Source organism: Osmia lignaria, chromosome 2 (assembly GCF_051020975.1).
Source record: "Osmia lignaria lignaria isolate PbOS001 chromosome 2, iyOsmLign1, whole genome shotgun sequence".
Taxonomy (NCBI): domain Eukaryota; kingdom Metazoa; phylum Arthropoda; class Insecta; order Hymenoptera; family Megachilidae; genus Osmia; species Osmia lignaria.
The window spans coordinates 2,112,458-2,128,204 of NC_135033.1; the positions used below are offsets into that span (position 1 = coordinate 2,112,458).

The 15,747-nt window shown below is 37.1% G+C and overlaps 1 protein-coding gene across 1 annotated transcript in view; it reads right to left on the bottom strand.

The window, feature by feature from the left end:
- The window catches only part of LOC117606021 (ras-like protein family member 10B), a 166,805-nt gene that overhangs the window by 101,829 nt on the left and 49,229 nt on the right, over positions 1-15,747 (bottom strand). The window contains exon 2 of the mRNA XM_034327980.2: positions 8,752-8,909. Within this exon, the coding sequence (XP_034183871.1) occupies positions 8,752-8,909 (158 nt within the window). The remainder of the gene's footprint in view (positions 1-8,751; positions 8,910-15,747) is intronic.

Consider the following 15,747-nt stretch of genomic DNA (forward strand, 5'->3'; position numbering starts at 1 on the left):
ACCGTGTTCCCTTTTGTCCTTGTGTACATGAATTCTCCTTCTTCGTCCCCGCTAATATTCCCATTCAGTATCTCCCACCCTGTCTCTCTGAGAGGCCATCAGTTACGCACTATACAATTGCGCACTATCTCATTGCGCACAGTATCAACTGGACACTGAATTAAGTTTGTGCGCCCATTTCTCTTCTTATGTCGTGATTTTATCTATGGATAGATACATCTATGGAATATTAATATATAACCTAACCTAACCTCAATTGCACGTATGAATAAAACATGAACACAAGACATCGCCAAATTGAGGAACCGTTATTTCACAAACTGACAACAGTCCTATTTAGAATGGCAGACAACCTTGCAGTATACAATAATTTCATAAAAATGAATCTTTCTATTATTAACATTTTGAATTTATTATAAATCCTCGATTACGAGCTATTCTTAATATAGATACAACAATTGATAAGCCTAAAACAGCTTTACAAACTGAGAAATCAAATAATATATAAATATTCCAATTGATACTGTCCGCAACTTTTACGGTGCCCAACTGTACTGTGCGATATTCCGCACGTGCGCAATAGAGCCGTGCCCAATTATTACTGTGTCCAAAGTAGCTGTGCGCAATGCGATAGTGCGCATTCGTATTGTGCGCAACAGAGCCGCTCCCGTCTCTCTAAGGGCCTCTCTTTGAGTTTCTCTTCCCCTCGTTTTCCTCCTCTTCCCTCTTCGCACCTTCCCTTCTTCCCCTCCTGTTCTCGCGTTAAAGTCCCCTCCTATTATCGTTATTCTTTCATCTTCTACATCTTCCATTCTCATTCTTAGTCCCTTCATCTTTTCCTCTATATCTCCGTTCACATACACCCCCACTACCCTCCATTTCTCCCCTCCTCTCTTGAACTCCGCTGTCATCATTCCTCCCTTTCCCTCCTCTTTTATTATCTTTCCTTGTTTCTCCATCAGATTCTCCTTCACTCCCATCAGCATCCCTCCCATTGCTCTTCCTTTTTTATTTTTCCTTTCCGCCAGCTGTGGTTCCCATCTGTATCCTTTTGGTAGTCGTTCTTCTACCTTCTCCCATCCCTTCTGTTCTAACCATGTCTCCATTAGAACTATCACGTCCCACTGCTTAATCGTCTTCCAGAAATCCTCGTCTTTGTTTCTGATTCCCGCACAGTTCCAGAATCCTACTTCCCACTCCTCCTTTTCACTCTCGCTCCTTGGGGCCTTCTCTTTTCCCTTCCCCCTCTTCTCCTCTTCTGTCCTTTCCTCTATCCTCTTCCTTTTCTTCTAATCCTTTTTCCTATCTTCCGTCACCCCCTTCCTTCTCCCTTTCACATTCGTTTTTCCTTTCCCTTCTATGCATTTCTCTTCTTCTCTCTTATCTCTCACTTCCCTTCCTCCTTATTGCACAGCTCCTCCTGATTCGCGCGCCATTCCTTCCCTCCCCCGTCCTTCAGGTTTTCACTTTCCTCGTCCCACCTCCACCATTTTTTTTCAATTCTAACTTTTCCGTATTCCATCCATACGTTTTTCCCTTTTTCCCTTTCCTCCTTTGCTATTCTTCTTAACTTCCATTGTACCCTTCTCTCCTCCCAAGTCAGGTCCTCCTCGATTCTTTCCTCTCTGTTTTTCAGCGCTTTCTTTCTCTCCATCGCGTTTCTTTTATGTTCTAATGACCACAATTTCAACTGCACCATGCTCACTTTTTTCCCCCTTCTGCGTGCCCACTGGCTTCACCTCCTCTATTGCATCCTCTACCCCCATTGCTTTCAATAGCTCCTCTACTTTCTCTTTCATCTCTTCTCTTTTAACTTTCATCCCTCTAATTACTATCTTTTTCCTCTTTTCTTCTCTTTCCTTCCATTCCCATTTCCTCTCTAGAGCTCTCAGTTTTTCGTTTACCGCGTCGTCTCCGCCCTCCCCTTTTCTTTTCTCTGTTACTCCCTGTTCCAGTTTTTGTATTTTCTCTTCTAGTATCTTCCACTTGTAGTTGTTTCTTTCCCCTCTTTCTATCTTCTCCACTTTTTTCTTTAACATTTCCATTTTCCTTTCTAGGTCTCTCTTCTACTCCAGCCATTTATCCTCCCTTTTTTTCATCTCCTCTTTTAGTATTCCTATTTCTCCCTTTATTCCTGCTATCTCTTCCCTCATTTCTTTCCCCAGGGTCCTTGCACTTGTGTCGATTCTATCACCCAGGCCTTCTCCCAGTTTCTTGATTATCTCTTTTAACTCTCCGATTCCTCCTTCCTTTTCCACTCTCTCTTTTTTCTTCTCTGGGGACTTGTCCACTAGGTTGCTTCCTCTAAACATCCAGCCCTCCGCTTGTGGCCCGCTTCCCCTTCCTCTTTCCCTCCCCTCTTCATCCTCTCCTTCCACTTCTTTTTTCCGTTTCCACATTTCCTCTATGCTCGTCATATTTCCCACGCTCAAGGACCTTTCTTTTTTCAATACCTTCACATTGGTCGGCTTGCCTCTTTTTCGCCCCTTGTCTGCTCCTCCTGGCCCTTCTTTCCCTTCCGCTGTTTTTTTATTCTTCTTCGGGTCTTCCATCCTTCTCTGTCAGGTGTTCCCTTCTCTCTTACTCTGTCTCTTCCTTGCCTACAGGGTTTCCTTCTGCGCGGCCTTTTACTCTTCTATCTCCTAGATGTCTCTTTCGGTTCTCTCTTCGCCGCGTTGCCGCGCTTTCCTAGCTTCTATCGCCTCGTAACCTCACACAAGTGGACTCACTTTCTGCCAATCTTCTTCTTACTCACACTGTTTCAACTTTATCCTGTACTACCACCCTTTCTCTCCCTTTTCCGCTCACTATTTCTGCTATCCTTGCTCCTCGCTTGTCCACTTTTCTGCCTTTTTCACTGTTTGATTACTCCGCTCAGTACGACAGACGTCCATTCGCAACCGATGCTGCAGCGGAACTCCATCATACAAAGTTTATACACTTCTTACTTCTGAAATATTTAATTTAATGTTTTTATATATTCATTTAATGTATTTATCTCACGTTCAACATATGTATATTTTAAATATTTTCATACGTCATAAATGCATAAAAATTCGCAATTTAGTCATTACTATATAAAAAAAAAATAAATCCGCTGTCAACGACATTTAAATTTAATTAAAAATGCTTTAATTACATTAATAATCTAAAACAGGAAATTGAAGCATTATATTTAAATATTAATGTATTATATTATCGTCGATAATTAATCACATATAGTGACCCGTACTACATGTGCCTGTTTTTAGTCTAACACTACCTATTAAGTGGTGTTTCAATTGCAAAAAAAAGGAATCTAGACATTTTTAGTATTTTATACTTTTAATCTCATTACGTTGTAATGAGGTAGAGATACTTCCATTAAAAAAAAATAAGGTAATTGTTGAGATTAGGTTACACCTCACCGATTTTGATGAAATTTAAACATGTTGTGAAAACAGACATTTTGAACAACTTTATCCTATACATATAACCGCCGCTCGGTCATAGTTTTCGAGATATTTTCGAAAAACTGTCGAAACTAATAGATTGAATTTTGCCTGTTCGTGTGCGTCCGTGTTACATCTTACGCGTTAGTGAGCGATCCTTGCTTTTCTACTGTTTTTGCAGGCAGCAGCACAGCGACCGACACCAATATATGTATATATACATTAATAACGGGTGGGCTTAAAAATAAAATGTAACTAATTTTTATGATTTTGAACCTCAGTTCGTGTGTCTGGTCGTCGTTAGGCGACCTAAACCTAACCTATTTCACTGATTAGGTAGATTAGATTGGGTTAGGGGGCATACTTCCGAAAGGCCCCCCACCCTAGGACAACCAAACTTCGGATTTATAGTAATTGAGGGACGAGAAATCGAATGAGACCATTTTCAGAACTGGCAAATAAACCGTTTTCGAGATATACAGGGTATTCTAAAAGTGTGGGACCCCCCTATTATCTCGATAAGAAAGCATTTCCACGGAAAATGACTAAAACAAAAGTTGTAGGGGTCGTAAAGTATTATCTTGTAGTGACTCACCACCCCTGTGCAGGTCACCGTAGGGGTTTTAGCAGATAAAAATCCGGCACTCCCCCCGGCCCCTCCCCAGGGGGCTGGGGGCCTCTTTTGGAAGATTTCCCCCACGAAAAAAAAGAAAAAAAAAGGGTTAGGTTAGGTTTAGGTTATGCGTAAGGCGCCTGGTGGGTGTAGTCGCTAACCCACTCAGGGTAGCTTTTTCGTCCCTAATTCAACATTCCTTACGCCGACAACGGGTCAGGTGTTGGGTTTTCCTTACCCGAAAACGATAATTGGCACGCGCGTAAAGATAATACTTTAGGACCCCTACAGTTTTAGTCATTTTCTGTGGAAATGTGTTCTTATCGAGATGATAGGGGGGTCCCACACTTTTAGAATACCCTGTTTATCTCGCGAACGGCTTATTTGCCAGTTCTGAAAATGGTCTCATTCGATTTTTCGTCCCTCAATTACTATAAATCCGAAGTTTGGTTGTCCTGGAGTGAGGGGGCCTTTCGGAAGTTTCCCCACACAAGGTATATTGGTCATCGGTCACCGTGCTGTTGCCTGTAGAAACAACAGAACAGCGGCGATCCCATACTAATGGGTACGATGTCACGGACACACACGGATAGACAGAATTCAATGTTAGTTTTGACAGTTTTTCGAAAATATCTCGAAAACCAAACCAGAGCGGCGGTTATATGCATAGGAAAAAGTTGTTAAAAATGTTAAATTTTACAACATATTTAAATTTCATCAAAATCGATGAGGTGTAACCTAATTTCAATAATTACCAAAAATAATTATATTTGCTGTTGGTCTTTATCATCTTTTTTTATATGTATAATAAGAACATTTTAGATACACCTAGTAAGGGCGAAATCTTTTGTATAGTTTTGGAATTTTGCTTACGAACCTATATTACATGATTGTAGAATAGATACTCTATTTCATACGTATAAGTGGAGCAAGGATGCAATTATAATTGTCTAATAGGGGGCGTGGTGTTATAAAAATTCTTTTATACCTTATTATTTATGGTGGTAATATTATGTCTAATTTTCTTTATTTGCGACGACAGCCCCCACCGCGACGGCATCCCCACTCCCGTGCGATTAGACTATAAGTAGGACCGATCGATGCGTGAATCGATGAGTTGCCTCGGGGCCAGGCCCTCCAAGCTCCACTCTTGTGAAGTTGATGCAAATTTTAACTCACCCCTGGACTTCCAGGCGGCGCTGATTTCGCTGCTCTACATGCATAGCTTGTATCACTGATTGTAACATACACAACTAAAGATATCATGACGTCATGTTCCCGCGAAATTTGTCGCCGCGTTTTTCAATTGTTTTAAAATTTAAAGAGACAAAAGAAATATGGCGCTTAACTTGCATAACCGTCATTAAAAGCGACAGTCTGATTAACATAATTTTTTTATTATTCCTATTATTATTATTATTCTTATTACTATTATTATTATTATTATTACAATTATTATTTTTTTTATTATTAGTATTTTTTTTATTATCAATATTACTATTCCTACTATTATTATTTTTTAAAAACATATTTTATAAGGTTTTTTTAAAGTTTTCTGTAGAATTTTTCAGATTTTTCCAATATTTGGACTTAAATGCAGCAACAGCAGAAGAAGATAGAAATTAAGTAAGTACAGAATTTTTTAAAATTGGTACTGAAAACAATAACTGTTTATACATTACTGATTTAATATTATATTGTTTGGTTTAATTTAAGCAGTTTCTTTTTAACGTAACGTTTCTATGATAAGATTGTAATTATGAAAATGTATGTTTAAAGAAACAGCAAGAAAAAATACTGAAGGACACTTCTTATAATTGCTTCTTTTGGGCCGGTAATGAAAATTAAAAACATACATGTTACAGATGTAAGTAAGTTATATGCATGTTGAAAATGTCAATGCGTCTAACAGTTATAAGCAATTGAAATTAGTGAAAATTATCTGCGACTAGTCACGATTTTCACTAATTTCAATTGCTTATAACTTTTATACACGTTGACGGATCTCGATTAAATTTTCAGTATGCATATGCATGCATATGACTCACAAAACTGATCAAATAGTTTCCATTGTTCTACTTTTTATTTAATCAAAATGTAATGACAAATTATAGATCTTTGGAAATGTGTTTAATCAATAATTTAAATTACTAAATTTTAAATTTCTAAGAAAGTTGTATTTCAGGAAAACTAGGAACATTGGTACGATGTGATCAATTTCGTGAGTCACTGTAGCTTACATCTGCAAAATCTATGTTTATAATTTTCATTATAGGCTCGCATATAAAAGTTCAAAAATTATCCTTCACTATTTTTGTTAACGATTTCAACAAATTGTAATTTTTTAAAACGACCAGGCACATCATCTAGTAGATTCATTTTGTACAACTCCTCAAGAAATCTCATTTGGTTCATGTTTAAAAAGAACATTCTGTTTTAAAGGGTGTCCGCATACTTGTAGACGGAGATGTATGTATGTTTTGTATGAAATGTATGTTTTATATTGAATGTATGTTTCGTATGAAATGTATGTTTTATATTGAATGTATGTTTTGTATGAAATGTATTTTTTATATTGAATGTATGTTTTGTATGAAATGTATGTTTTATATTGAATGTATATTTTGTATGAAATGTATTTTTTATATTGAATGTATGTTTTGTATGAAATGTATGTCTTATATTGAATGTATGTTTTGTATTGTATGTAAATTAATGAATTGTAATGTAACCTCCGAGCAGAATGTATGATTTATTGTATAATTCTACTTTTTATATTATTTATAATTATAATTATATTTCTTCCTATAATTTATAATTCTATTTGTTACATTATTTTTATATTATATACATATATATATATATATATAAAACTTAAATATTAAAAAAAATATCAAAGAAAGATGCAGTTCAACTCCTTTTTTTAACTGCTTTCCAAGTTAATGTATTTCATAGTATTAATGTATCAAAAATGTATTTTTATGTATTAGAAAAACGTTAATGTATTAAGAATCAGAACTGAAACCGTAAAATCGGGATTCGAACTGATTCTCCTGGTTTCTTAATTCAGCCATATTGCCATGCACGAAATTATATTATTTTGTCGATTCGTCGATGCTGCTGCCACATGCTTTAGCGGCTTGAGCATCGATCCGATAACGTAGAAATGACGAGAGCAGCCGAACTCTGCCAAACCCGCAGAGAGCTCACACGGACACGTGGGACAACGCGCTTGTATTAGATGAAACAACTGCGGTAGGGGAGTCACTGGGACGTCGTGGAGAGGGTAAAGATTTGTCCCACGTCCCACGGTTCTGGCATCACTGGCTCCGGCCCCGAGCGGACGCCCTAGGAGGTCCGGACCGGAGCACCAGAGCTCTCGACGTCATGGCTCACCTGGCGAAGAGATCTCTAGCCGTCGGGCCGTGACATTGCACTACGTCACGACCTGGCAGCTCCCATAGGTCCAGCAGCCGTAGCCGCGTAGCCTCGTCATCTCCGTGGTTGACCCGGGGTGACCAAGCTAGTGCGTGTTCATAATCTCTGCTGGTGCTTCCACAGGGATTCCGAACGCTAGCCTACTCGGCGCCGCATTCTGCCTTTGGCAGCCGATTCCGTCCAGCTTCGTGGCGCTACCCAAGCTGGCCAGGATTGGTCGTCGTCTCGTTCGCTGTTCGGTTCTACCTCGGCGTACGAGAAGACGAGCCGCGTGAAGCAAGCGGGCAGCAACTCCACCACAGCGCGAAACACCGCAGCGCGTTTAAATAAAACACCGTCGACCCAATCGGGCTAATCCTCTCCCGACTTTGCGTTTGCGTTTACGTTTTCTCGCATTCGCGCTCCGCATAGCGCTTTCACTCCGCGCTCCGACATCGCGCCGTTAGATTGTAAGACCGCGCGTAGCGATAACTACGAACCACGCTAGTTTTAAGGCCGCGTAACTTCTGTGACGGACCGGGTTCCGACCGTAGCTAGTAAGTCCTGTACATTAGTGTAAGTGTGAATTGGCTCCACGCGTCTAACCACCAGATGATATTCTGCTTGTAGCTTCCGAGGCAGGAGAATACCGCCGTCCAACCAGCCCGGCGAGGACAGCCGCCGCACTGTAGTCAGCCCAGTAGTTTTGAATAAACTACTTATTTTGGTATATTTTTCTACCATGTCTGCCTCGTTATTTACCGACCTGCTCCCTTGCGAACCCTGGCACGGGGAAACCGATCGCGGTGCGCAACGCCGTGCGCACCGAACCGACCGACCCCGTTACATATTTTTTACTTTCGATGACTTTTTTTGTCATTTTCAAAAATATTCCAGTATTTGTTAAAAAAAGTTTTTATTTCTAACAATAAGTAAGTTCCAGGGGCTCTTTTGACCGCGTGTCTCGACGGTTGTGCTACTGCAGTAGAGGGTATGCATTGACAGCTGTATGACAAATACTTAATACATACATACTGTGTTTATTTTAACTGGTAAGAAAACAAAGTGAAGACAATCTAACAATAAGAGCCTTTTCACAATTTCTAGTTTTCGCCGTCCGATTTTTGTTAGTATTTTTTGCGTCTACCAATTTCCAACCGATATATTCATTCATTCATACAATATCAACCAGCTGACGAAAATCAGACGGCGAAAACCGGATAATATGAAAAGGCTATAATAGTGTTTCTTAATCAGATCAAGGAACATTTCATAGTTTTTATTACTCACCTTGATTATGCTGGACTTTCCCACCCCTGGTGCACCGAGAAACACAACTTTGACACGATCCAGAGTGTCTGCGGGGCTTTCTTCCTCTTTCGATCCGCTTTCGGTACTTTCATAGGTTATTGTCTGCTCTCTCCTTTCCAAGTAATCCAGATCGAGCTCTACAAACCATTTATACAAATTCTGTCTTAAAATGTAGAATGTTACGTAATCACAAGTCAGTATAATTGTCTGGAATGTATTTATGAGGTTAATTAATTCTTTTCCAGATAATCTCTTTATGTAACGCGAATGAACCCTTGGAGTCTTTTGGAATATACGTATTATACAATTGTTAACTTTTTATACCCCATATTGGTACACTGCATCGGCACACATGAACTTTGGCTTATAAAATTGTATCAAAGTTAAGTATACGAAATATAAGTGAATAATAAACAATTATTACCTATTAAATTAGAGTAAAACCGGAGAGATGACCCATTTGTTCAGAAATGTATTATTTGCAATATGTTTACTGATTAATAGAAACAAGCAACACTGAGTTAATCTAGAATTTTTATTATATAAAGTGTAATGCTACAAATGAAAAAGAAATAAACATTTATTCTGATAACTCAAGTAAAACAGTATTTTGTATAGTGCCATCTCTCCTATACCACGGGGGAGAAATGACTGGTCGTATAAGGAAGAGGTGGCCTCCATAATCGCAAGTACTAAAATCAAAATGAAACTAGGACCCATGGCAGTTTTTTTGAAACTGTCACATTGAAGCGTTCTACTATTTGCGGGAAGCAGTTCAAATTCCCACATTATTTTTTTGACTGTATTTATTGTAGCCTGTAATGCATATTTAGACCATTTTCTCCTTTTCAGGCATTTTCTCTTATTCGGTAGGCATACCTCTCCGAACAATATTACACGAATGAGAGAACTGTTTTTAATAATCAAAGGTGAGACATCTCTACCATTTATGTGGGGAAGATGCCACACCCTGTATTTATTGTATACCGCATTATTGTTTAATATCAGAATAAATACATGGGTGTCAGTTTACTTGTTATACAAATTTTTAAATAAATACGAATAATACCTGTAGTATTCTAGGACTGATACACACACTAAAAAAAGATTAAAAAACTTTATTGCAAAATATTTATTTAATATAAACGCACAGTTGTTTCACTAACGTATTATTATAAACTGCGTAAATGTTGATCACGTCATTCAATATGAGCGATATCTGCTGGCGAATAACTTAAATAAAAGAGATGGCCATCTCCCCCGACTTTATACTATATTAAAAGATTATCAATCTTTAACCATTCGAAGAAACCTACGGGGAGGTTGGAAAACTAGAAATGTGGGAAAGTTTACGTTGGTAGCTCGAATACAAGCTAATTCAGTGCCGTTTTTATTTTAATTTAAAATCATGTTTTTTATTTTTTTTAAATATTTATATTATGTTTGTTTTATACTTGTTTTAATACATTTTCCAGAAGTTATAGTACAACATTTTTAAAATAGTAATTAGAAAGGCATTCAATTAATTTGTACACCTAATAGTAAAATAATTACCTAATTACCTCACCATAATAGTTGTGTAATTATGTACAGACTCATTTTTTGTGTTACTTTGTATTAATATGGCGGTAAATAATAATTTTGTAGAAAAATGGCTCTTTACTATACCTTATTGAAAATAATTTATAATCAGTACATTAATTGAGTGGAAAATAATAACATTTCATAAATACAAACTTCACCAGTATTTCATAGAAGGTATAGAAAATACAGAAATATTTGAACAGAGAGGTTGGAATTTAATAAAAAGTTGAACAGTACTGGAAAGCTTATTTGAGTCAGACATTACAAAAATATGAGATCCGTACAATTTTAAGCAAATTAGTTTTTTTACTCCTTTCGCAATGTTATTATTCAATTTGCATTCCTCTGGAACATTTTATAAAAATGAATATCCTGCTACCAAAGTTGTTCTTTTATATAAATAACAAGAAGACAGATACATAATCGAAACATTAATTAATTTGTACGTGTTCTCTTTTATAAGGTTGTTGCATATGAAATATGTTGAGAAAGTGTACGTGTTTCTTTAGTACAAACTATACATTTCGAGAATATTCCACGTGTGTGAAGTTAGCCCCGCACTTTTCGAATTTTGTATTTTTTGAAATTGTGCTGCATTGTGGTACGTTTGTGCCGTATTGTGACGTAAACCGCAACTCTGTAAGTCAAAACGTATTCAAGAAAATTAAAAAAAAAAAAGTTTTGATAGCCCCGCACTTTTCGAATTTTGAGTTCTTCTTTTTTGTGCCGTATTGTGCTATGTTTGTGCTGAATTGTGCCGCAAACGAGAGATCGATAACATCAATAACAATTAAGAAAATGAATAAAAACGAAATTATACTAGCCCCGCACTTTTGCCGAAACAAACTTTGTTTTTTAAATAATTTGTGATAACTTGTGCTACGTTGTGCCGTCGTTCATTTTGAAGATAAAAAATGTTGAATTTTTAGGAATACAAAATTTAATATTCGTGTAACTTACGAACGGCGACAGATAATCGAATTCTGCAAGTTGTGCTGAATTGTGCTATGTACTTACAATCTGCGAGATACATGCGTTAAAAGTTAATATTAGCTTAACTGTCAATAAAAATTAACAAGGAAGTGTGGGGTGATTAAAAAATCTGGGATTTTCGAATTTTCTTTGATTGTCCCGGATTATGCTACGCCAGCACAACAACGTTTTCTAATGACAAAATTTCGTCAGATCGCCAGAATTCGTAGCACTGGCAAAGTTAGGAATCAGACGTTAGGAGTTTACATGTTTTTAAAAGCTGAATAAGTGCAATAAGTGTAAATGTGAAAGAGAAACGAACGATCAGACATTTTGACTTTTATACATTAAGTAGGGAATAAGAATTAATGCAATGTATTGATTTCGATCTCTCTGGCTTTTCATCAACTTTTAACATCAATTTTAAGAAGTAATTATAATTCAAACTATATCGTGTTTGGTATCATTTTAATCAAAAAAGTTTCATCAATACGATAGTAAAAGTTTCATTTAAAAAAAGTCAAAAATAAAAAATTTTATAATTCAATTAGTATTAGTCACACCGATAAGTTTCGGCTCTTTCCTTTGATCATTGGATCTCTCTCTCTCCTCCACTGTTTGTCCCATTCTACGTTCACGCTTGGCTTACTGAACCAATCATTTACAGTAAAAGCTGGATATATGCAACGAAAAATTGGCTGGATATATGCAACATCGCTATCCTCTCCACTTGAGGGGATCCCCCTAAGCGAACCGAGACGTTCGACGAGGAAGCCGTGTACAGTAAAAGCTGGATATATGCAACAAACATTGGGACGCAGGCGTTGCATATATCCAGTCGAGGTGTCGAATCTCGGGTTACACGCGACGAGCAGCCAAGCGTGAACGTAGAAAAGGACAGACAGTGGCAGAAAGAGAGAGGTCCGATGATCAAAGGAAAGAGCCGAAACGTATCGGTGTGACTAATACTAATTGAATAAAAAAACTTTTTTATTTTTGACTTTTTTTTAATGAAACTTGTACTAGCGCATTGGTGAGATTTTTGTGATTAAAGTGGTACCAAACACGATATAGTTTCAATTATAATTACTTGCTAAAATTGATGTTAAAAGTTGGCGAAAAGCAAAGGAGGATTGGAAATGAAAACCGGTTGCGGTGTCGGCTCGGGTTTCAAACGTTGCATATATCCAGCCGAGGTGTCGATTCTGGGCATTTAAACGTTGCATATATCCAGCCGAGGTGTCGATTCTGGGCATTTAATGTTGCATATATCCAGCCGAGGTATCGATTCTGGGCATTTAAACGTTGCATATATCCAGTCTTGGTATCGATTCTGTGTCCGTACAAATCGTTTGTACCGTGCCGCGTTACCTATTCTACGTTCGTACACAACATGCGACGTGTTGCGTGTTTGATGTATCTTTGGTGTACGGCCTGCCTTATATATATGTACAGTTTTATTATTATTTTAATAAATAAATATAATTCAAATCATATCGTGTTTGGTACCATTTCAATCAGAAAAATCTCACAAATGCGTTAGTAAAAGTTTCATTAAGAAAAAGTTAAAAATAAAAAAGTTTTATCGTTCAATTAGTATTAGTCACACCGATATTACGGTCGGATCATATTACACGATTTCCTCGCCGAGCGGCTCGGTTCGGCTTTGGGGGATCCCCCCAAGTGGAGGGGATAGCGATGTTGCATATATCCAGCCAAGCTTTTGTTGCATATATCCAGCTTTTACTGTAATACGATTCGAACTGTTATGTGGTGTGGCTAATACTAATTCAACGATAAAACTTTTTTATTTTTAACTTTTTCTTAATGAAACTTTTACTAACGCATTTGTGAGAGTTTTCTGATTAAAATGATACCAAACACGATATAGTTTGAATTATATTTATTTATTTATTTAGAATATGCTGCGGAACTATGGACTGCAAAGGTGCTTTATGATGTTAGGAAGAACCTGTGATTTCCATGAAACCGGACAGTTTCTTTTCATTGCAAATTAAAGTAATTTACAAGCTAACGATAATAATAGAATAATAATACAATAAATAAACAATAATAATAGAATAAACAACACAGAATCAACTCCTCGGCTGAGTCCATAACTGCGACGCGCATGTTGAAAGATGGTGGGGAAAGAACGAAAACTGGTCTTTTTGCAGTTATGGACTCTGGTAAACTGCGGTATACAATGTTTGGGTCTCAATCTTTCTTGCACTTATCCAGCTTTTAAACGCATGCAAATTTCTAACATCTGAATCCTAACTTTGCCAGTGCTGCGAAATCTGACGATCTGACGAAATTTTGTCATTAGAAAAAGTTGGTGTGCTGGTCTAGCACAATCCGGCACAATCAAAGAAAACTCGAAAATCCCAGATTTTTTAATCACCCCACACTTTCTTGTTAATTTTTATTGACAGTTAAGCTAATATTAACTTTTAACGCATGTATCTCGCAGATTGTAAGTACATAGCACAATTCAGCAGAACTTGCAGAATTCGATTATCTGTCGCCGTTCGTAAGTTACACGAATATTAAATTTTGTATTCCTAAAAATTCAACATTTTTTATCTTCAAAATGAATAGAGATATCGAGTTTCTATCGACGGCACAACGTAGCACAAGTTATCACAACTTATTTTTTTTAAAAAAGTTTGTTTTGGCAAAAGTGCGGGGCTAGTATAATTTTGTTTTTATTTATTTTTTTAATTGTTATTGATGTTATCGATCTCTCGTTTGCGGCACAATTTAGCACAAACATAGCACAATACGGCACAAAAAAGAAAAGCTAAAAATTCGAAAAGTACGGGGCTATAAAAAATTGTTTTTTTTTTAATTTTCTTGAGCACGCTTTGACTTACAGAGTTGCGGTTTACGGCACAATACGGCACAAACGTAGCATAATACAGCACAATTTCAAAAAATACTACATTCGAAAAGTGCGGGGCTAACTTCACACACGTGAATATTCCTTGGCACACGTGTCTGCTGCGTCTTCGCGAGGAACGCGTAGAAACAATAGACTAACCATCGTATGGGAATGTTCGACATCTCCGCGAGTATACATAAAACGGACGTCTCGCGTTGATGTCGTCGGTAGAATTAGCTCGCGCGAACAAAACATGTAGGTATTTTTTTTTTTAATAAAATTTTAATTTATTTTCTCGAAATATTAATCATCATAATAAAACATACCATATCTAGTATGATTCACAATCAGGACCAGATTAAGATTTCTGGGGCCCAGAGTTATCAAACCCCAGAGGGACTTGTGACCCCGCGAATAAAATAGTACTCAAAGAGTTTTCGAACGTACATGTATTTTCGTATAACGTGTACAGAGGTTCTACTACGAAGTGTTCTCTAGGAAGGCTAGCAATCGAGTGTCAAAACAAACTTTGGGAGAAGTCCTATTCCGAAGAGCCTCGGAAAAGGTAGAGCCTTAAGGGCCGTGACTAATCGGGTACTTTTCCACCCGTCATGTACGCCCAACTTTCAGGAGAAAGTTGGTCTGAGCGTTGGGGTATTCAACACCTCCCCCTTTAGATTGATTCACGTCTTCAGATGTGAATCAATTAGATATATGGCAAAGTATTAATTACTACGAAATTACGACTTGCTAAAATTTAGTTAATTATAGTTCTTCTATATTCTTAAACGTATAATGAAATGCACACTGTTATAACTCAATATATGTATAGATAAGAATTTGATATAGCAATATATACGATACTATGATACTTCAGTCATTTTATATACCTAGATAGTTAATTAGATACTAATAATATTAATGATAAAATAACGCTAGTTATTATAATAATAATGATAAAAAATAACGCTAGTTATTATATTAATAATGATAAAAAATAACGCTAGTTATTATAATAAAGATTTATGTCACGAAATATATGATCGGTACTATGATAGTTCAATGAATATAATTTTATCGATAAGTAATAATAATTGATCTTATAGAGATACCTTTTACATACGATTTTGGTAGTTCGAATAGTTATTGTTACTTAACTGGTTATAGTACTAGAATTTTAACAAAATATAAAATTATGCTAATTATAATATGGTTAATTATATACTGATATCGATCAAACAATTTATTAGTCCATATTAACCGAAGGTGCTCGTGATGTTGACCTTCTTCATCCTTGCGGTTCCGTCCGGATTGGGGTGTCGCTTTGGCTGCGATCGCTGGCATGTGGATGTGGATCGACATCCCCCTCCCCTCCTTCTAATTCTTCTTCCACGATTTGGGATAACTGCATCCTCGCCATTGGTGCTGTATTGATGTTAAAAATTTGTAACCAACAATTATCGTTCGGGGCCCTGGGTTGACACGTGGGGCAGAAGTATTTTGCCAGTGTTGCCACTCCGCACCAGCGAAGAATA